Source organism: Cotesia glomerata, linkage group LG1 (genome assembly GCF_020080835.1).
Source record: "Cotesia glomerata isolate CgM1 linkage group LG1, MPM_Cglom_v2.3, whole genome shotgun sequence".
In the NCBI taxonomy this organism is placed as follows: Eukaryota; Metazoa; Arthropoda; class Insecta; order Hymenoptera; family Braconidae; genus Cotesia; species Cotesia glomerata.
This window is the reverse complement of record NC_058158.1, coordinates 119,725-141,314: the sequence shown is the minus strand read 5'-3', so window position 1 is coordinate 141,314 and position 21,590 is coordinate 119,725. Positions and strand designations below refer to the sequence as shown.

The following is a 21,590-nucleotide window of genomic DNA, read 5'->3' as shown; positions in this document are numbered from 1 at the left end:
GTATGTATGTATAGTATAAGCTCTGTTATTCTGTTTCAAGGGGTTGATGCAACCATATGATAATTTACAATGATATGATTACGCTTGAGTACATCCATCCGGACCCATCCTCTTTATGGTATATGGTATATGGTGTATGAATTTCTCGTACAATCAAACTCCAATAAAATTATACAGTACACGTGAATAGCTGTTGAATTTAATATTAAATTTACTACAATATTATAATAAAATAAATAATATTATTTATACATTTCACAACATATAATACTTTTTATTGTTATTATTTATACATTTATTTACATATACTCTAATATACACAACTTTTAATCTAATATATTATAATATTTATAGCTATTAATTATAGTTATAATGTCCTAATATAAATACAGAATACAATTTGACAATTTAAGATAAATGTTTAAGTTTATTTATTATTTTTAGTGACAATTTAAATATTTTTATTTATTTATCATTATTGTGAATAATTTTTGATAATTGAGTTTCACGTGGCAGTTGATGTTGAATCTCGGGTGGTAGATTGGGTTGCACCTGTAAATGGGGAGGAGTGCTGTGGAGCGAAGGACAGAGAAGAGGATGATAGGGTAAACAGTAGTAAGGGAAGGTGTTGAACGGTTTATTTGATGGGTGAATTTGTGGTGGGCATGAAATTTGACCCGGTAGTTGTAAATTAGAAGTACGTAGAGAAGGTAATCCTCTCAATTGGTCATCTGGATGCACCAGCACTCTGACCGCTACTCGTCTTGCAGCATTTGAATTGACAATCGCGCCCAATTCTTGTTGCTGTCGTCTTTTGGTTTTATACCTTTTTTTTTTTTTTTTTATTTTTTTTATTAATATTAATTTAATATAGATAATAATGACAATAGAAGCATTACAGTTTTATAGTATACCTTCGGTTTTGAAACCAAATTTTAACTTGAGTCTCTGTTAATTTGAGCCCACGTGCAAGATCAGCTCTCTCTGGCCCGGAGAGATATTTTTGCGCAGCAAATCTTCTCTCAAGCTCGTACACTTGAGCATGCGAAAATGCTGCTCTGCTTCGCTTTTTTCTGTTCTGAAGTAATTGCCCATGAGATTGATTATCATAAATATCATCCTCCATTTCATCTGTAATAAAATAAAAAAAAAAAAAAAAAAAAAAAAATATGTAGAAAGAATAAATAGATAATTATTATAAACAGGGATGATCAGATGGGTTTAAAGAGATGTGTTTGAAGTCTCCTTTTAAATCATATTTTAAATGATGTTAAGCTAAATGTACAAGCAACACACGTGCCAGTATACTATGCCGCTGTGTTTACTTATTCATATGACTGGTTGGGTGTACGCGGCAATTCCTCTTTAACTTTGCTTAACCAGAGTCAGGTACCTCATCAAACTCATCCAACTCACCCAAATTGTTTAGTCTCAAATGCCATACACCTTATGATACATGGCTTTTTTAATAACTTTTTAATAGCTTAAACAACTTTTCAATAATTACAACACATCATATCATCATTTACTCTATTAATAAATTATAATACTCTATATATCATAGTCTAGTCTATATTTACACTACTATTAGACGAATGATTGATTTTAATGTTGGATAAAAGTTAAACCGCTGTTACTTACATTTAATTATATAGTTAGAAGACTTGTATTGAGGGTTAAATGATGGATATATAAGTAGTTATTTACTACATAAAAGTGCTTGATACGTTTATTCTGTAACTTGATACTATCTATTTCATCTTATATATTTTATATACTAAAGAGGATTATCATCAATATTAATTCTATTATTCTTTACTAATATTTATTTTGGGAGGAAAATTTTTTAGCTTGACATAATAAAAGGGATGACTAAACATGTATAATATATATTTAAGAGAGAATTAAGTAGTTGTGCCGAAAAGGAAATAGAAAAAAAAAAAAAGAGATATTGAGGATCTGACGGCAAATGAACAAGTGTAAGAGATTTAGAGTAGTTCAAGCCACTTGTGACGTCTGCTTGGTCGAGTGGCACTTATGCTACTAAAATTACATTCAATTACGTTATCTACGTAGCTCGGGTTAACTTAAAAAACTATCGAGGATAATGTAAGAGTGCATCAGTTTATAATAATAACAACAAAAAACAAAAAAAAAAAATCGTCTGATCCTTTTAAAATAATATATACTAACCGAGATATTTAGTTTTACTCATATCCAAAGCTTCGTCCTGCTGACGATGATTAGACTCCCGTGAATCTTTAAATTTACGATAATTGCCAATGTTACCAAGCTCGTCAAGACTTTGAAAGCTCGCTCTCGTTATCCCAGACAGGGGAAGATTATTGTAATTAGACAAGCTTGCCTGATTGACTAGATTTCTTCTTAAAATATTCAACTCACGAGTGACGTTTACCCTGCTATCCGGAGATATTGTTTTTCCCAAAAAAGACGCTCCACTGCTGCTGGACAATTGAGAATCTAGTTCAATTACTGATTCACCACCACCTCCAGTATTATTATTATTATTATTATTTTTTGAATGATGTTCCAAAGAATCACGTTCTCCATAAGATTCTTCAACAATAACAGGACGAATTTCTAGCTGTCCCACGTGGTGAGTTGAATTGCTATTGCTGAGAATATGCTCAATACTGAAGGGTGTTGGTTGAATAGATAATGCACTTTTAGGAGAGTCTATTCCATTTTTCTCGGTAGCCATTGCCCAGTAATTAAATACATTCGATGACACTCAACAACAAAACTAAACCAAAACAATTATCACATTTATTTGATATAATTTATCCTAAACACCGAGCAAAAATAATCACTTTTAGACATTTTTTAAACAATAATTATTGAAACACCGTCTGTCACTGGTGCCCAGCACTATTTAAAAAACTTGTTAAATGTTTGTAAAGATATTTAGGTAAAGTGTGGTTTACGTGGTTTGCGCGTTTTTGCGTGGCTCGTCGGGATAACTTAGTTTTTGGAATTAGTGTGACACTCAACTGTGCACTCGGCTTACTCCCACCAGAGAGCTGGCTCTTGAACTGGTGAAAAGAGTAAAAAAGTAATGAGGATGATGCTACTTCTCCCTCTATGACTTTAAATAATGAACCATTTGAAATAGATGTTAGGAGTGGATAAATTTATTTTTTTTTTTTTTTTTTTTTTTTTTTTTTTTCAGTCACACACAGTGTACTAAAGCCTTAACACACACGTTTAAAGGATCCAAGTAGTAATTGTAATGATAATATATTTTCTTGTGTATTATAGTGAAAGTTATCGTGTAGGTGGAGTCTCATTGGTTATCTCGGTTATCCGTTTTTGTCAGACACCTTGCGAACCAGCTGTAGAATACTCTCTTGCACTTGTTTAATCCGCTGCCTCGCCCAGCGACCAATCAACGGATTTTCCTACACGCCGGTTTTTACCCCACAACCAATCCAGTTTTAGTAGTAGTAGGGTTGATGTCGATCAGGCGATCAGGCGCCACTCTCACCAGTTACCGTAATCCCACTCATCGTACCACCTACACACCCGGCCGACTATCGCTACCACCACCACCACCACCACCACCACCAACACCGCTGTCACTTTTATTTTTTTTTTCAATAAATTCGCCAAGAGCTTTTTACCACCAAGACAAATTAATTTGTTATTCACCAGCCAATATTCTTTTTTAACTTTTCTAACAATGATAAATCTTTCACTATTGGATCTAATTGTAATTAAATAGTTGATTAATAAAATTTTTAAAATTGGTGAGTTAAATTTTAGATGAAAGCAAGTTTGTTTGAAGAAAAGTCACGTTTCGCCTCGATGAATTGCCAGTTAATTTAATAAAAAAGTACTTTATCGCTGATATATCTCTCAGCATTGTAAAGGATATAGAAATCAAATTTATATTTGATAGTTGTGGGCGCTAGCTCGTAACTACTTGGATCTAGTATAAAATAGTATCGAGATGGTACGAAGGGAAAGAGGAGGGGGGTGATGTCGACACAGGGTGTACTTTACATAACAATTGTCGCTAAAGACTCCCAGGATTGCATTGTCCGTCACGTGCGAGTTGTTGAGTCGTTGAGTTGTCGAGTTCCTATGCTGAGTTAATTAAGTGTGAACCACAGAAGCGCGATAATATTATCACGCCTCACTTGATAGGATGATGCCCATTATATCAATAATACTACTTAATATTTACATTTATTATCATTTTTTATAATTTTCTTCAATACTTTTATTTGACTCGACATAAAAATAAAAAAAATTTAACTGGCTTGATAAAGTAACTTATAAGCAGACCATCATTGGTCTGATATTTTTTCCGATTCATTCAATCGATACCAAATTACAGGGTGAAGAATAAGAGTAAAAGGAGAATGATAGAGAAGAAAGAGGGTGGGAATGGGTGGTGTACCAGTACTAGTCTCCCCTAAGCCAAGTCTTTGACCCTCATCCCGTTCAATTGGTCCCAATTCTTAAAGACCTTAATTGGCGCGTAAAATTATACCTTATTTCTACTACCCCAACTTAAATAACTTAATGGTTTAGCAGTTTAGCAGTTTAGCAGTTTATCAGTTTATCAGTTACAGAAACATAACTCGAGAACAACTTTTTTCTATCCGTCTATTTTCATTATTAATTAATTAATTAATATAAATCAAAAAAAAATTTTTTAGCAATATATTATATATTTCATTATTCCATTACACATTTGATGATGATGTTGTTTAAATAAATAAATAACAAAAAAAGAAAAAAAGGAGAGTAATAAAAAACAAGGAGACCGGATGACTGGTAACTGTTTGTTAGTCTTAGGTTTTAAAGTCCGCACGTCTGTCAGTTCAGAGATGTAATATTAGTGCTCAGTGTATGGAACCAGCAACCGCCAACGCGAGCATCACCATCAGCTAAACTCTACATACAACACTCTCTACTCTACTGACTTTATCATTCTACATGTAATGACGCTCATTCACTTTTATTTCATCTGTCCTTTATTCCTATTCGTACATCTTCTTCGAACTTACTTGTTGGACGTTGACTTTGTATATACTTTTCTACCTTTTTTTATAAACATCTATACATTAACATGACAATTATTATTATCTTTAAAGACGATTCACTTATTTATAGTACTCACTGTACGGATAATACATACATCATCCATTTAAATACTTTTAAACATTTCAATATTACACTTTGTTTCTATAATTTTTGAATAATTGATTGATTGATACGTTGATAAAAAAGAAAAGACCATAGATATTATTTATTAATATTTTACAATGAAAAAGAAACTTTTGAAAATAGAAAGTAGAGCTTTAACGTACCATCTGGTTAGAATCGATAAGCTTGGACCCGTTGTAGCTTACCGCAGTTGCTAGGTTCTCCTCGAGACAGACATATGTTACATATGTTGTCATCATCTTGCTCCAGTCGGTAGCTGTGCTTTCTTCTTTCTTCCAATCGCCCTATTTTCTAATTTATCTTCTTCTTACCCTTGAATTGAGATCTGCAACTTATCTACTGACAATCTTAAAGGATATACCATCCAATAATAGTTTAAAAAATATGTAATTTTACAGTATAACAATTTATTATATTAAAGTTAAATTGTCAGTATCAATTTCAAGTGAAACAGTAATTAAAGAAAATAATATCTGTATACTTATTTATTTAATATAAAAAAAATTTAGCAAGTACAAATTGCGTGATATATAATTTTTAGTTAATAAATAATGGATCTATGCTACTGAAAATAATACGATACCTTGCAGTGAGTATAATCTTGAGTTATTGTTATTTTTATTAAACGTTTGTTCTCTTTTTATAGTCAAATAGTATCATATTTCAATATTTAACATTTAGTGATTGATCGGATGAATAAATGATCGTCTAATGGAATAATCATAAAATATATTCAACATTATTATTATTATTATTATTATTATTATTATTATTATCAAGTAGTATTTTATATTTATTATAATACAAATAAAATATAACAACTAGTTATAATTACAAAATTAAGTACATTATTATGATTATTTTTATTAATAGTATAAATTTTTATCACGCGTATCTTTTTAATGTAGTTAAAAGTTTAAAATAAATGTCTGGCAATAATGTAGATATACTGTATCAAGCTGTTCCCACGATCTTACGATTAAGACCAGAGTATCATCCCTTGTATTTAACAACTCTCAAGAGTAGTAAGAACATTATATAATACGACGGTATACTTTAATAAACATCGATATTACAGTGAGTATAATAAAAATAATATTGTTTTTTATATCATCACGTGTATTTAAATGCTAATTTGTAAAATAGTAGTAGTACAAGAGTATATTAATCCGGCATTATTGTATGTTGTAAATATAGTTGTTATTTGTTATCAGTAATGTTCCCATAGCCCGTTAGCCCATAATAGCATCAGTAGCACCATAGGGTTATTAATCAGAGCTGGTGAGAGTGAATAAAAATAAAGAAATAAAGAAATAAAGAAAGAAAAGAGAAGAGCGACGGCAATATGAGTTTATTATATGCGCGTCCACTTGACTGCCAGATGACCCGTCATACTCTCGCGATAACCCTAAAAGCACCAATGGTTTAACTCAACCTGTCAGAATCCATACCTATTTATAAATTGTAACTTATTATAATTCTTATAATTTTATTTTAAACATCAACCCCTTCTTCTTATTCTTCCTTTTTCTCTTCTTCTTATTTTTTAATTATTACTTTATCATTATATATATATATATACATATCTTTAGTACGTTTTTTATGGTCTCATTGGTAAAAGCATCAGGCTGCTTTAGATTAAAAAATAAAAAAAAAAGTCATTATTTTTTCCTTAAAAAAAAAAAAAAAGTTATAATTATAATTATAAATTACATACTAAATAATAAGGTTTACATTTAAAGTTTTGGTATATACTCTTATATAACTATAAATTTATTAATTACCAAAGCCGCTGAATACTTTGATCCATAGGTAATTGTTCCATATAATTAACGTAACTCATTTGATAATTAGAGGGATTAGTATAGTTTGAAAATCCAAAGTCATTCCCCGATATATCCATAATAGAACGATTTTCATTATTAAATATCGAGCCTGATTTATTATTATCAGATGAAACAGGCTTAAACTCTGTAAAATTAGAAGAAATATCGTTAAAGTCTTTGTATTCAGTCTTAATGCTTTTCATTCCCGAAGAGCCAAAATTATTGGCTCTATAATCGATTGATGAGGAAAAACTGTGCCGATTAATATCTTGATTGGGGCTAAAATTATTTCTAAATTCAGTGGAGATACTCGTCGAGTCTTGTCGTACGTCATTTAGCCTATAGTCAGGGCTCAATCTAACGTGACCAAAATCGGGTTGAATATCTTGGGAACTTATGTGATCAGGCCTGAATCCACTGCTCCAGTAATTTACCCCTCCAGAATCACGAGTGTTCAATTTTCCATCCTTTATCAACACAGGAACGTTTATTTTTTTAACCGATGCTTGATTTTTTATGTTATGAGATTGTACGTGTTTTTCGGCGTCTTCGATCCGGGCTCGTTTGTTCTTGTACCGGCGATTTTGGAACCAAATTTTGACTTGAGTACTCGTGAGCTTCAATGTTGACGCCAAAACTTCGCGTTCTGGGGCACTCAGATAACGTTGCTGTTTAAAACGCTGCTCTAATTCATAAACTTGAGCCTGGTAGAAAAATAGATTCAATTGTTAATATTATTGTCTCATCACTTTTACAAAAATAAATTCAACAATATTATTATTAAACTTACTTGAGAAAATAAAACCCGGGGTTTTCTTTTGGTTCTTTTTCCAGACTGATTTTTCCTCAACTCTGTTTTACTAGACGTCACGATATTTCCTATTTAATAAAATATTTAATATTATTTAATGAAATTTTCAACATGTATTTAATGATTCAATGAAAGATTATTATTATAATTATTTACCATCTTCAACGTGAGTATTTTCTTGATAAGAAGTTTGAATATGTCCCAAGGGTTGTTGCTGCTGCATCCCGCTCAAGTCGGAATAGTTTTGATTATTTATTTGGTGATTGGAGGAGGGCAATTGCTCTTTGTACTTATCAATCATATCCCAATGATTGTCCGGTGTTGAATTGTATCCATAATAATCCTGTGACAAATTATAATTGTGGGATGTCTGGCCATGGGAATTGTACGAATCCATCGTATCGATATGATTTTCATTCAAGATATCACGAACACTGAACGGTATGAGAGATGGCATCATTTTATTGCATCGCGTTTATTATTTCAATTAATATAGTTATTGCTAAAAACACTTTTTTTTTATTTATTTATTTTTAACACACGGATACTTTTATAAACTTTTAATCGAATAATGACACTGACACTGATACTAATAAGGATAACTTTTAATAAATCGAATTAATTTTCAATAAATGAGTAGGAAAATATTTAATAGGGTAGTTATGCTGTTTATGTGGTTGAGTGATCAGGTCCAAGAGCAAACGTCAAATGTGACTACTCGTATCGGGACAGGGGCAACTAAAAGTCAAGTGGTGGATATAAAAATACAAGACAGAAGAATGTGTAAGCTGTAAGCTGTAAGCATACTCAAACTCATACGTGGGTGTAGTGTGCGTGCGCCATCCTCTGTTCATGTCTTAAACGATCTTTAGATATGTATACATCTATAGAATTAACTCCCACTACTTTTCTAATAATATTTATCGATACATCTATACTTATAAAAAAAAAAATAAAAACAATTTTCGTTTTACAAACTACCAAACTATTTATTTAAACAATAATACAGTTAATAATTATTAGTTAAGGGAATGTAATGTTTATATACTTTATGACAGCCATCTAATGTTTTTAATAAACTTGGGGCGGAGGAGTCAAGCGCAAAAGCCCGCCTCTATCTTCAATCTTTGTGGCTTGAACCAATAAAAAATAATATATAATAATATCACATAATCAAATAAATTTAGTACTGACCGACAACCATTTTCTTTCAAGGTTATTAATTTAAATCATTCAAAAATATATTTACTATTTTTATTAGCATGTTTAGCTCAATATTTAATTGTAAATTTATTAATATTTTAATTAATAAATAATTTTTTATTTTTAATATCATGTATGATATAATTTTTGTTGTTAGGTCACACGAGGCATATCTATATAATATATGTATTATTATTATATAGTAACACGCGCGCGAGAGTCCCTTTTATTCTTTAATAACATTATCCAGACACCAATGTTGCTCATCAGACATCCGAGGAACCCTTGAAATATATACTTCGTACCCGTTCAAACGTTTTTTTTTTTTTTTTTTTTCTATTTTTCAAAATCTGTTCATATTGTACATGTAAAACTTATATTTATTTCGAGTCTGCTACAATTTATCAGAATTTGATTTTTTTTAAGTCTAGATTATTAGTTTATTATGAATATTTTTGAGTAATGAAAAAAAAAAAAAAAAAAAAAAAAAATCATTCTACACACACTGGCTCCAAATTCTGTGTCTATAATTGTTTAAAATATTTAATTTTTGTTTAAGTTACTAAAAGAAAAGAAGATGAGTGCATATAGAGATGCAGGTTTCATCGGTGTGTCATATGCTGGACGTTATAGCAGGCGCCAAGAGATACCAGGCGTCTCTCCAGCTCTCCAACTGTGGGAAACATATCGTCATCTCAAATTTTATACCTATATAAATAAATCAATTCGACAAATGACATTTATATAAAATTTTGTTTTTTAAATCGAATAGATTTTTCAATTGTATAAACAATAATTTTTGCTTTTCATAGAAAAATAAATTGTAAAATAAAATATTTAACGATGTTTGTAAAAAAGTAAAAAGATATAAAGTAACTAAATTTATTTGTAAAATAACAGAAAAATATAAAAATATAAGTATATCAAGTTGTAAGGATGCCTCTATCATATTATTGTATTATTTAGAATAAACAGTAGAGCACAAAAGAGTCTTTTGTATTAAATCAGACGTTTGGTTTATATAGTATACAACCATAATCTACACGTGGTGTTGTATGTTTATAATTTTCAACGAAAATTTTCTTTTACATTTATTCGACGTTAGTGGATGTGAGGAGTGATGTGAGCTTATAATTTCATCCTAATCTGAATCGAAGTACTCCAATTTACAATATTTTTTTTCTAAATTTATAAATATTGAAATATGTAAGGGACGGAAAAAAAAAAATAAATAAAAAACTAGTAAAAATTGCCAGACTTAATAGATGCCGATGTCGCCGGTGTTGTTCTCATGAGCCGAGTTCGTACCAGACAATTACTATGTAGTACTTATCTGGGTGTCTAGACGTCGGCTATCCTGTAGAGAACTCAAAAATTTGTTACATTTCCCAGAAACGTCCGGTCGACTTTCGGAAAATTGTAATTTGAAACGATACATAAAAAAAGACAATATATTGCTTGTTTCCGTTTTTTGTACCAATATATTTATGTACATGAACTGTTTTCCTTTTCCTATTTTTTTTTTCGTTTTAGTTATAATTTAACGGAAGAACATTGATATATGTATTTTTTTTTTCGTTTAAACATTATTTTAAATTCTTTCTCTTATTTTAATTATATCTTGATGTATTTTGATGAAAATATAAACAAAATATTTCACTTAAAATATTAAACTAATTATTTATTTGCAATACCTATTAAAAACCTATTGAGAAAAAAAAATGATAAATTTATACTTATCCTCTACAAGTAATAATAATAATCGTCAAGAAGAAGGGAAAAATATAAAACTATATATTATAATATTTGTCGTCTTGTTTGACCACCAATAAAAATGTTTTCTGAGCATGGTCATCAACTTTTTCAATTTTTGGATAAAATGTTTTAATCGTCCTTCAGAACATTAGTTAGTCTATATGTTCCTCAATCGATAGATACAAAAACACAATATTAATATCATCTGAAGGATCTGAAGGATCTTACTTTAGATATTTTCGTGTAACTTTTCGTGTATAGATGTCACTGTATGTACACTTGAAGACACCCCAAGCAGATGCCTGAATATACCTTTTTCTATTTGTCTGTTAAAAATAATTGTTTTTTCATTGAAGAAATTAAAAATAATTATTATTGAAGTTTATTTCAACAGAATTTAAAAATTTGGTAATCCCAAAAGTTGTCAGTCTGTAGAATGAGCTACTGAAGATACAGAAGAAATCACAAGCAAAGGCACATGTGCGGGCTCAGCACATCCAGAATACATGTTCAATATCGAAGCTTAGTTAATTTTTTACACAGTAGATGGCTGAATCTACGAACTTTACATGCTAACTTATATTAAATCTTTACTAATTCTATCAGCCTGTCACGGAAATAATTTTTTAACAAGGGTTATCGTTATTAGAGTCAACATACAACATATAACATGTATATCTTTACGTGTAATCTCCGAAAGATAAAATGAAAGTAAAAAAACGGTGATTAATTATAAATCTAAGTGGCATTCCCTCTGAGTTTTGTATTTACAAATCAAATATTATGCTCAAATTCATAAAAAAGCTATATTCAGTCAACTAAGACTAAGGGTTATCACTTTTGATAAATTGATTTTAAGAGCTAGTTAATATAAGTATCTTTTAAAATTAATGATATCAATAGTACTGATAATTTTATAAACTTATCAAAGGTATCAATGATATCTTCACGGGCCGACGGATTGATGCGCGACGTCTATTTCGCCTTGTTACACATTTATCGTTTTAACTATTATTATTAAGTACAAAAATAAATTACATATATCAATTGATTGTATTTAATAGAAAAACAGTAGCATATATCTGTATTATTTAAATGAAATTTATACATCAAAATCTAAAGCTTTATAATATGAATTTATATTAAATATATATATATTTAAAAGATATGAGGATTGAACGTGTACAGCGGGGGGTAAGTTAAATCTTGGGTGGTTCAATTTGTCTGTGTTTGTTGATATATATTATTACGAGGTCATTCTTAATAATTTAATAGTCTTGCCCCGGAATAACTCATCCATTATATAATTTAAAAAACAGCAAAGTCATCAAGACAACCAATTTAATAAATTTTTATCATCATCAATTTATTTAGTTATAATAATAATAATTAATTTTATTGAGACGTACGAATTGAAATATTATAATGATGATTTAATTGGTAAAGTTTAATATTAAATAGTATCATATGGTAGTTAGTTTAAAGTTATTTTATACTTTAAATTGGGCTTTCACTTATTAAATCTCAGATTTCAGCAGCTGTGATTTATAATTGTATCTCTTATATATTATATGTACAATCACGGGTCTTCTCGCAGTCGATTAATTACGCAAATTTACTACTACCATTCGTTTAAATAGTAAAAAAGTTATTTATCTTTTATGTTAATTAAACGGAAATGTTTCTCATAATTATTACATATTGAGATTAAATTCCATTAAATATATACTCTTATAGTATGTTACAGGCTAATTTTTAAATACATCATTACAATAATAAATACACAATTTCATTATAATAATTGAATTAATTACTACTGTTATTATAAATACATATTTATTACCCGAGTGGAGCCGAAAAAGAATGTTGTCAGAATGTCAAATTAACCCAATTACTTATTGGCTTTTTTTTTTTTTTTTTTTTTCATTCTTTTATTGAAGAGCTGTTTGTGAAAATACGTGTAATGTGATTCAGCGATTCATCAATGTATATCACTTTACCAAAAAATAACAACCTGTTATATGTGTGTACATGCGTATGTGCGTCAGTGTGAGCTACTTAACAACTCTCATTATTAACGGCTTGCAACAAGTCATTCGTTATAATAATAATAATAATAATAACAATAATGAAGTAAAAATTACTCAGACTAGAAGAATAATCGTACACACAGCAGATAAAAAAATATAAAAAATGACAGAAAAAATAAAAAAAAATAATAAGTCATCCCGATATGCCAGCGGATAATTATGATGATGACTCGATCTTTTAATTTGACAGGATAATTAATTGATAATCATATATAACATACTATAATGATTACAGCAAATTATTTAGACATACCTGCACGCATTTAAAAATTTATTTATTTAACCTCATTTTCATTATTATATACTCTTGATCGTGACATTAATAATTACAAACAAACCACTTATATCCTTTTTTTTTTTTGTGATAATAAATCAATTAATTAGCTGTTGATTTTTTAGAAGCACAATTATATTATTTAAGAGTTGATAAAAAATTAGTTAACATAAGATGAGTCGTATGGTCTTACAGGCATCAGAGGTTCAAATTTAAAAGCGATGTTGTTAAGGAATTGTGTAAAGAAAAAGTAAAAAAAAAAAAAAAATAAGAGGAATGAGAACAAGAGAGCAAATATGAGCTAGAGAAAAAGAATCCAAGAGTCAACTCCCTGCTGTGTAAAATATAGTGGGCCAAATGCTTTGAAAGGTTCGATCCTGTCTCCACCGTCAACTTCTCAGTTCTCAGTCATTGAAATCGTTTTGAATATACATAATTGATACGAATGTCTTTTTGGGCCGTGCGCCAACATTACCTACTCATTTGGAACCAACACAATGCTGTTTTACCTTACTCAATAATAATACACTAAATATTGTATTGTAGTTTTATTATCCTATAATTAATTATACAACAAAAAAAAGTATAAAATATAAAAATTACATATCGAAATAATCAATGATTCTCTGATTTAAATAATTATTTTATTCTTTTCTCCTTTTTGTTAGTTGACCTAATGATAATAAGACCGGTGATCTGATGATATGTGTGCTGGCCAGTGTTTAGTTAAGATAATATTGCTGCCGTGTATATTATAAATATGAGGATGGTTGAGAAAACAAGGAAGAAAAGAGAAAAAAAAAAAAAAAAAAAAAAAAAAAAAGTGAAAGATTACAATCCAATACAACAAGCATAGAGAACAAATGCCGAATACAACACTCGATCCTTTGTCGGCTTCACCATTTTATATTACTATTACTATTCTACGAGGTACGAGGTACAAGATACGAGGTAACAGAGATACGAGCTGTAAATATTCCTGGCATATTATTATAGGTGTATATACCTGACTAGTTTCAGAGAGTTCCTCACAAGTATGAGGGACCACGCGGTTAACTCGACAACATTTTATATATACTAACAACTAACAACCGATTATTGATTGCCTGGATTAAAAAGAATCTTAAACAATTTTTAAATGTTGAAAAATTCAATAATTATATTATTTAAACGAAAAATTTTTTACACAAATTATTTCACAACAGATAAAAACATGTCTAATACACATGCATGCGTGAGCACATGGGAATTTCATCCAGCTGCAAAATACACACCAAACAACTCAATGAAATTTGAAATTATATTACCATTAATAATATTTATCATTGAATTTGAAATATATACGCAGTGGGAGTTTAACAAATAGGTCCTACTATTCTCGACTCGCGAGCAAAAAGTAGAATAATCTTTGGGATACTATTGTAGAGGTTTTTTTTTTTTTTTTTAAAATCGGTTAAGTGGAATTAAAAGCCCGATGAAAGTTAATAACACGGATATTTATACGTGTTATGTACTTAAAAAATATAAAAGTCAAAAAGGAAGAAAGGAAAAAAAAATGTTGGTTGTAAAAGAAACAGGTATATATATTCAGATACATAATAGACCAGAAGGCGGATCCCTTAACCAAAGAAATGAGAGAGATAGAAAGAAAAAATCCCCAAGAAAAATCGTTTTTTAACTCGAATCATCATCATCATCTCATCTTAACAGCACACATCTATACATATATGTATAATATGGAGCTGCTTCACCTAACTAAATGATGGGATAAAAAATCGGGAAAAAATCAAAAAGACTAAAAAAGGACAACCATCACCTTTATTATTTGTGTCTGCTCTCTCATCGGACAATTTTTTTTTTTATTATAATACATAAAAATAAGAGATTATGCGATGAGGCAATTATATTAATTATAACCTTCTTTTTTTTTTTCTTCTCAATGATATTTTTATCATTTTTATGGGATTAATTATAAATACTAGGTATATATAAATAAATATATATACATATATATATAGCTAGTTGACAAATGACAATATTCTATGACGGTATATATGAAGGCTTAAGCGGCTTACAGCTTACTGCCAATTAACATTTTGTGTATTTCACTTATACTAAAGACCAACATCATTAAAGCCACCTGTGGGATTATGATAGCGCATTGCGCACAAGAAAATAAAAAAGATTGATTTAATAAAATCAAAAGCCAAAGTAAAAACGATCAACTATCAGCTATCAACGATAGATAAAAGAGAGTGAGGGTGCTGAGAAATAAACAGCTAATCGGTTAGGGTTCTCTCCGTTATCCCGTGCGTGATACTGATCTTCATTGTCATTTGTTTATCTAGCTCTGATATTATATCATTCAATTATATTATATATTATATATATTTGAGAAGGATCAATGTAATATAATACAAGTCCACTCACTGAATCTATGAGTCAAAGGCTGCCGTCTCTATATCATAGAGGTTCTTCCCTTTTAGTTTATCAGCTAAGCTCAACAAGAATTATATATTACACACGATTGATTGTTATCTGGCTGTTATAAACCGCTCACCACCTAGGTTATTACTATCAATTATAATGTCAAGTTAACATATATTATAAATGTATATCTCTATCTAATGTTAGGTTGTAAAATTTACAACAACAGCCAACACTAGGAGAGATATATTACTGTGAAAATTTTTCTTACTTAAATTCTATACAAAAAATCACTCCAAATAAATATTTTGATTTTAGGTAAACATGACTAACAAAATTAGGTATATTTTTTGTCCAATCATGTTGAAATAAATTTTATTATTATACTTGAATTTTTTTTATGTTGGTGGTAAAGATATTAATATTATTTAAAAGTATGAATATATGTATATATGTTAGGTGGGGAAGTTTATAAGGAAGTCGCGTTGTTCTCTATTCGTTATATTAGTTATGTTGGATAAGTTCTTGCAGTTATGTAGTTGTATGTAGTATGTATTATAGTTGGAGAGTGCTCCATGAAGTCGTTGGTTGCTTTGTTTATCGTCTTTTTACCCCGTAGTCTCTTGGCCACCGTGTCTCTTCATTTTATCTTGAAATTCAAATACTTGTTGGTTAGTTGGTTAGTTGGTTCGTTGGTTCGTTGGTTGGGTCCCCAAGCTGTTCTGAAGCCGTCGCCTGAGAGCGTTACTCGTAAATACACGTACGGCGCTCGGCGGTTCGAAAGGATCACGCGGAACTTGGATCTTTTCTCTTGGAATAATCCTCTCTCAGTGTCTTTGTCTTTATCTCAGGTGCATGGTTATTCTTGTCGCTGTGTAGTAATGGTGGCAATAGTGATGGTGGTGGTGGTGCTGGTGGTGCTGGTGCTGATGGTGTACAAAGAGGCCACAACGTCTCAATCCTGGCTGCTCGCTCGGTTATTCGTTGGTTGGTTGGTTGGTTGGTTGGTTCGTTGGTTGGTTCGTTGGTTCGTTGGTTGGACTGCCTGGATGGGACAAGACTCGCCTTGGAGGGTCTATTGGGTTATATATACAATATACAATATACAATACACAATATATAAGTAAATGTGAATGTGAGGGGACTATCGTTGAACTCCTTAGTGGTTGAGCGAGGCTTGAGCCGTCTTCTTCTTCTTCTTCTTCTTGTTCTTTCTACCGTGCACCCTTTGTTGTATAGTTGGGCCCTTGGATTATTCTTAGGGACTTGGATCTTCCCGGGAACCGATCGGTGCTAAGCGAAAGCGTGCAGACTACTCGCGAAAGGGGTACCACACACCGGGCCTCACAGATCACTTGGCTATCTCAGCACCCAGATCTTTTCCTCACTGCTCCTCTCTGATCTTTTCTGCTTCTCTATACTATCCTGGACTCAAGAGAAACAACAGAAAGAAAGAATAATATCATTGCTCTCTTCTTTCAAAACATAATATAGCCCTACTCTTTTTCTCTCTCTCTCTCTCTCTCTGGTCTTATTATTATTTAAACAACAGCAGCACTCTGCTCCAGTATCAAAAGAAGACACTGGACACTTATTTTGCAGTATATCTACATACATAACCATATTCTTATTTTATATTTTAAATTTTTTATTTTTTATTTTTTATTTTTCGAGTCTGCTCTGGTCTTTAGTTCTTGGTTCTTGGTCCTTGGTCCTTGGTTCTCGTCTTATTTTTTTTTTCTCTTGATCGCTGTTCGGAAAATTCATGGATATTCTTTAAACACCCTTTGTTCGCAATCCCTGGAATCGAGTGAATCGATTGAATCGACGACATCTATATTCTTTTTTTTTTTTTCCTTTTTATTTATTTAAATTCACAGACTCAATAGATTTGTTTTCGCTAACGACTATACGTGTTTTTTATTTTTTTGCGAGACAAGTGTTTTGATGCTGGCGATTCTGACACAACCATCGACTAAAATTCAAAATAGAATTTACTATTATTACTAAAAATACTAACAAAGATTCACCTTGTGCGTTGTTGACTCAACTAGCATATAACATATAATAAATAGTATAAATATAAATATATAAAGGACTTGTGTATAAAAAAAACATCGCGTTCCTTCAGCCCTCTTTAGTCCTTTTTCTCTTTATACTTGTCTTATTTTTATAATAAAAAAAATAAGTAAGAAAGAGGAATAAGATTGCTTTTAAAAAGTACCGCAACGTATATAACTCGCCGACTGCTGTATGCTAAAGGTGGATGTCATTTGTTAATTTAAATATCACGATAATTCAGTCTGTTCGTCCCGACTTTTATACATATATAACTATATAACTATATAACTATACTCTACCCACTCGTTTACTTCCTCCAGCTCTCCAACCAGCTAGCCTCTCTTTCTCTCTCATTTAAAGAACTTTATATCTACTGTTCCTGTATATTGTCCACCTCCACCTCCTTTCATACACCTTTGTATATCATTCTTCTTAAAAATAATATATTTACAACCTTCAAGTTCATGTGTCTCTTCATTGTTTGATATTTATTTAATTGTCAAAGGTAAATAAAAATTTATTGATATTCTAAAGTTGAAAAAAAAAAAAAAAAAATGAAAAAAAAATTGAAAATAAGTAACATGCTTATTTAAATGATATTGATAATTATACTGAAAAAGCTCATTGTCTTTGCTTATGCTATCGAAAAAAAAATTTAAATAAAATTATGATAATGATAAAAAAATTGTATAAGAAAATGAAGAAGCGAAAGAAGATTGACTGTTACTGCTAAATGAGAACTCAATTGAATGAGACAGCAGCAGGATGGTAACTAACATTCAACAGAGACGTAATAGCCAATCACGCGGTGAACACAAAAACACACCGGTCATTGGGCTGACTGAACCGAGAACACTTAAAAAGCTTAAGAGTTAAGGGACTAAAAGACTAACGAGTTTACTATCCTCGTAAACCACCAATAGTATTTATTATTGTTAAGAAACAGAATAACAACTAAAACTATACTAATATACCTATATGTATATATTACACATTAGTATGTTGTATGTAGTAGGTAGCATGAATAAGATTAAATTAACCATGAGAGATGGTGGATAGTCAAGTTGCTGCTACTGCTACTGCTGATGGTCAATAAAACGAGACAAAGAGAGTGAGAGCTAACAGAGAAAGGAGCAGAGATATATTAATTAGAATAATTGCTGCTAACAGGCTCGTTAGTGCTCAACTGAGATAGCAAACGAGCGAAACCCTCTACCCAAATAAATATAAATAAAACATCATATTTTTAACTTTAAAAATAAAGTTCCGATAAAATTTTTTTTTAATTTACTTTTATTATTTATTATTGAAGATTATATGGATAATTGTTTGTTGAGAGCTTCATTTAAGCTTTTTGATTTTAAGCTTTAGATTATGCTTCTGGGGAATGATAAATCAAGGCAGCAATTGATGGTTCCACCATACTGTTGTATCAACTAACAGTAGAATAGAATATAATAAAAGAGTTAACTGGGATGTAGATGCTCTCGAGTGGATACATGGATGCTGTATAGCAGTGAAATAAGTTTATCGAGAGTATAGAGAGGCCTGGTTACTCTTTGGGTACTGTTGGTTGGTTGCTGGAACTTGGAGGATGACACCACTACTTGGTTAGCTCCTCCCGATGGCTCGATGTCCCCGTGTATCCAAGTCTCGATGTCTCGGTCTCTCGTTGTCCTGTGTCCTGATGTCTCGATGTTTCGATATATCCAGATATAAAAGTTAAATCCAGTTAACGAACCAAACATATAACTCGAGCGATACAACTCAATACGCGATCCTCAGTGACAGTTGGTAAAACAGCCAAGTATTTCTAATTGGCTGGACAGGATGCATGCTGATTAGGGTTATTTTCTTCAATACTCACTGGGAGATCTCTCAGTTTGTGCCTGATCACAATCAACATCTTCAGCAGTTCAATCCTCTCAATCCTCTCTATTCTCTCTATTCTTTCTATCCCCGATCCTCAATTCAACCCTAACAGTTATCCTATATATCCTATCCTACTATTAATGTTGATGTTTTGCTTTAGCATTGGCTTCTGGCTTTCTACTGGTTAGATTTCCTCGTGGTGGCCCCAGCCAAACAAACATGATAATTGGACACGTGTGCAGTTTTAACCAGCATCAACCATCAACTATCAACCATCACCGATCACTTTATTCGTATTTCTAGCTCTCTCATCATTATATTTACTCTCAATGATGGGTATATTCATTGCTACTGATTCTCATTCATTATTTTATTATTTTTTTTTTTTTTTTTTTTCTATTCAGTTTATTAAAAACTTTAAAAATCATTAAGTAATAATTGTTAATTACGTTGACAGATATGTATGTAGGTTGCTTTGGGCTTCTAAATTTAAATTGAATGCACCTGAATTTAAATCAATAGTGTCAATTTAAAATAATTTTAATAATAATGATGATATTGTGACGGGAGTAGACAATCCAACGACAGTCTTTGGTATCCACTTGCAAATGATATACATACATATAAATATATAGAAAAGAAACTGGACAGCGGTAGATGGTGGTTGGTGGCTGAGAAAGCAAGAGACCGCAAACGTAAACGCAAACTCTAACGCGAATGCTAACGCAAAAGAGTTGAACACGAAAAGACACGACGGGAGAGATCTCGAATCGAGATTTCCGGTGAATTTCAGTGGTACTCGACGCGTGTTGTCTACACAGGGCTATCGGTTATACGGTTATACGTTATACCAATGTCTATACCACCAACCAAAATTTAAAATTCTAATCTTATGATTTGTGGCGTCGGAGAACCGATTTACTTATGGCCTATCCTCTTTACTCTATACCTATAACATATATAATACAACTACTACTACTACTATACTACTATACCTGAGAGTATATCTGGTGCTCCTACTCCGGGCACCACTCACCCGGCTATTCCAGACTACGACTCTATTAAGCTGTACAGACTATCTGACTATAAGCATATATTTTATTTCTCCTTTTGTTTAATATACGTAAAAGTTGATCATTAAATCTTTAAAACAATAATTAAATACTTAAATGATAAAAATTTATTAATTAGTAATAAAATATTTTACTCACATTTGCCGACTAATTGATACAGATAAATAATACTATTAACAAAAAAATAAATAAGACGTACAAGTAATTATGTATACACACTAAGTGCACATGGGAATACTTGTGATGCAAGAAACAGTGAGGGGAAGTAGTTTGAGCATTGTTTTTTACCCAATTTAAATATACACGTATGTATATCTTTGGGTCGACTTAATTAAAGCTATTTAATTTTCTTTAAGGGCCCAACAACTATACACTAACAACAGTAACAACAGTAACAACAGCTATATACCGGCCGTCTTTGTAATTAGTACAAAAGCTTTGTGGGCGCATGCCAATTCATATATTATCTTGATTTTTTTTATACTTTCTTTGTTTTTTATTATTTCGTCTCATCATCTATATCTTATTTAAACTTTTGTTGACCGATGGTAATTATAATTAAATGATAATGTTTTATTTATTCATTTTTTACGACCCCAGTTATTTTCTTTTCTTTCTCTTGAACATCATTACTCATAATATTATTTTTAGTGTGTGAAAGTCAAACAACAAAATCGTTAAAAAAAAAAAAAAAAAAAAAAAAAAAAAAAAAAAAAAAAAAATTATTCAGTTTAGCATGATGTTAAGCTATGTGTATACAATGATAATAATTATATTTACTGATAGCGTTAGCGTGTGTCGGATTAACTTTTAACGGTGTACTGGAGAAAAGTGTAAACAGATAAATGGAAAAGTTAAATCCAATGTACATATACAGGAGCTATTGCTTATAAGCAGACTATTTTTCATTGAGTGAGAAAGTATTATATAGATGAGACTCTACCGAGAAAATCTCATTGAATACGCGTGCACCAGATAAAATTAAGTAGATATTAGATATTA

At 30.8% G+C, this 21,590-nt stretch overlaps 2 protein-coding genes across 2 annotated transcripts; both read right to left on the bottom strand.

Annotated features, from left to right (window-relative positions):
• Positions 1–449: 449 nt before the first annotated feature.
• LOC123262654 (homeobox protein lin-39-like) lies at positions 450–3,583 on the bottom strand. Its single transcript, XM_044724966.1, has 3 exons — positions 2,194–3,583; positions 915–1,131; positions 450–826 (listed from the first exon to the last, which is right to left on the bottom strand). Exons 1-3 carry the CDS (start codon positions 2,720–2,722, stop codon positions 466–468), a joined length of 1,107 nt encoding a protein of 368 aa, XP_044580901.1. The 5' UTR covers positions 2,723–3,583; the 3' UTR covers positions 450–465.
• Positions 3,584–6,937: 3,354 nt separating this feature from the next.
• Positions 6,938–8,657, bottom strand: LOC123265388 (homeobox protein Nkx-2.3-like). Its single transcript, XM_044729111.1, has 3 exons — positions 7,990–8,657; positions 7,813–7,901; positions 6,938–7,726 (listed from the first exon to the last, which is right to left on the bottom strand). Exons 1-3 carry the CDS (start codon positions 8,291–8,293, stop codon positions 6,977–6,979), a joined length of 1,143 nt encoding a protein of 380 aa, XP_044585046.1. The 5' UTR covers positions 8,294–8,657; the 3' UTR covers positions 6,938–6,976.
• Positions 8,658–21,590: the final 12,933 nt, after the last annotated feature.

Coding starts and splice junctions, on each gene's coding strand:
- LOC123262654 (XM_044724966.1), bottom strand. CDS start 2,722: ATGGCTACCGAGAAAAATGGAATAGACTCTCCTAAAAGTGCATTATCT. Junction 1,132..2,193: donor GAGTAAAACTAAATATCTCG/GTTAGTATATAT, acceptor ATTTTATTACAG/ATGAAATGGAGGATGATATT. Junction 827..914: donor ATTTGGTTTCAAAACCGAAG/GTATACTATAAA, acceptor AAAAAAAAAAAG/GTATAAAACCAAAAGACGAC.
- LOC123265388 (XM_044729111.1), bottom strand. CDS start 8,293: ATGATGCCATCTCTCATACCGTTCAGTGTTCGTGATATCTTGAATGAA. Junction 7,902..7,989: donor AAATACTCACGTTGAAGATG/GTAAATAATTAT, acceptor TTTATTAAATAG/GAAATATCGTGACGTCTAGT. Junction 7,727..7,812: donor CCCGGGTTTTATTTTCTCAA/GTAAGTTTAATA, acceptor TTTTTCTACCAG/GCTCAAGTTTATGAATTAGA.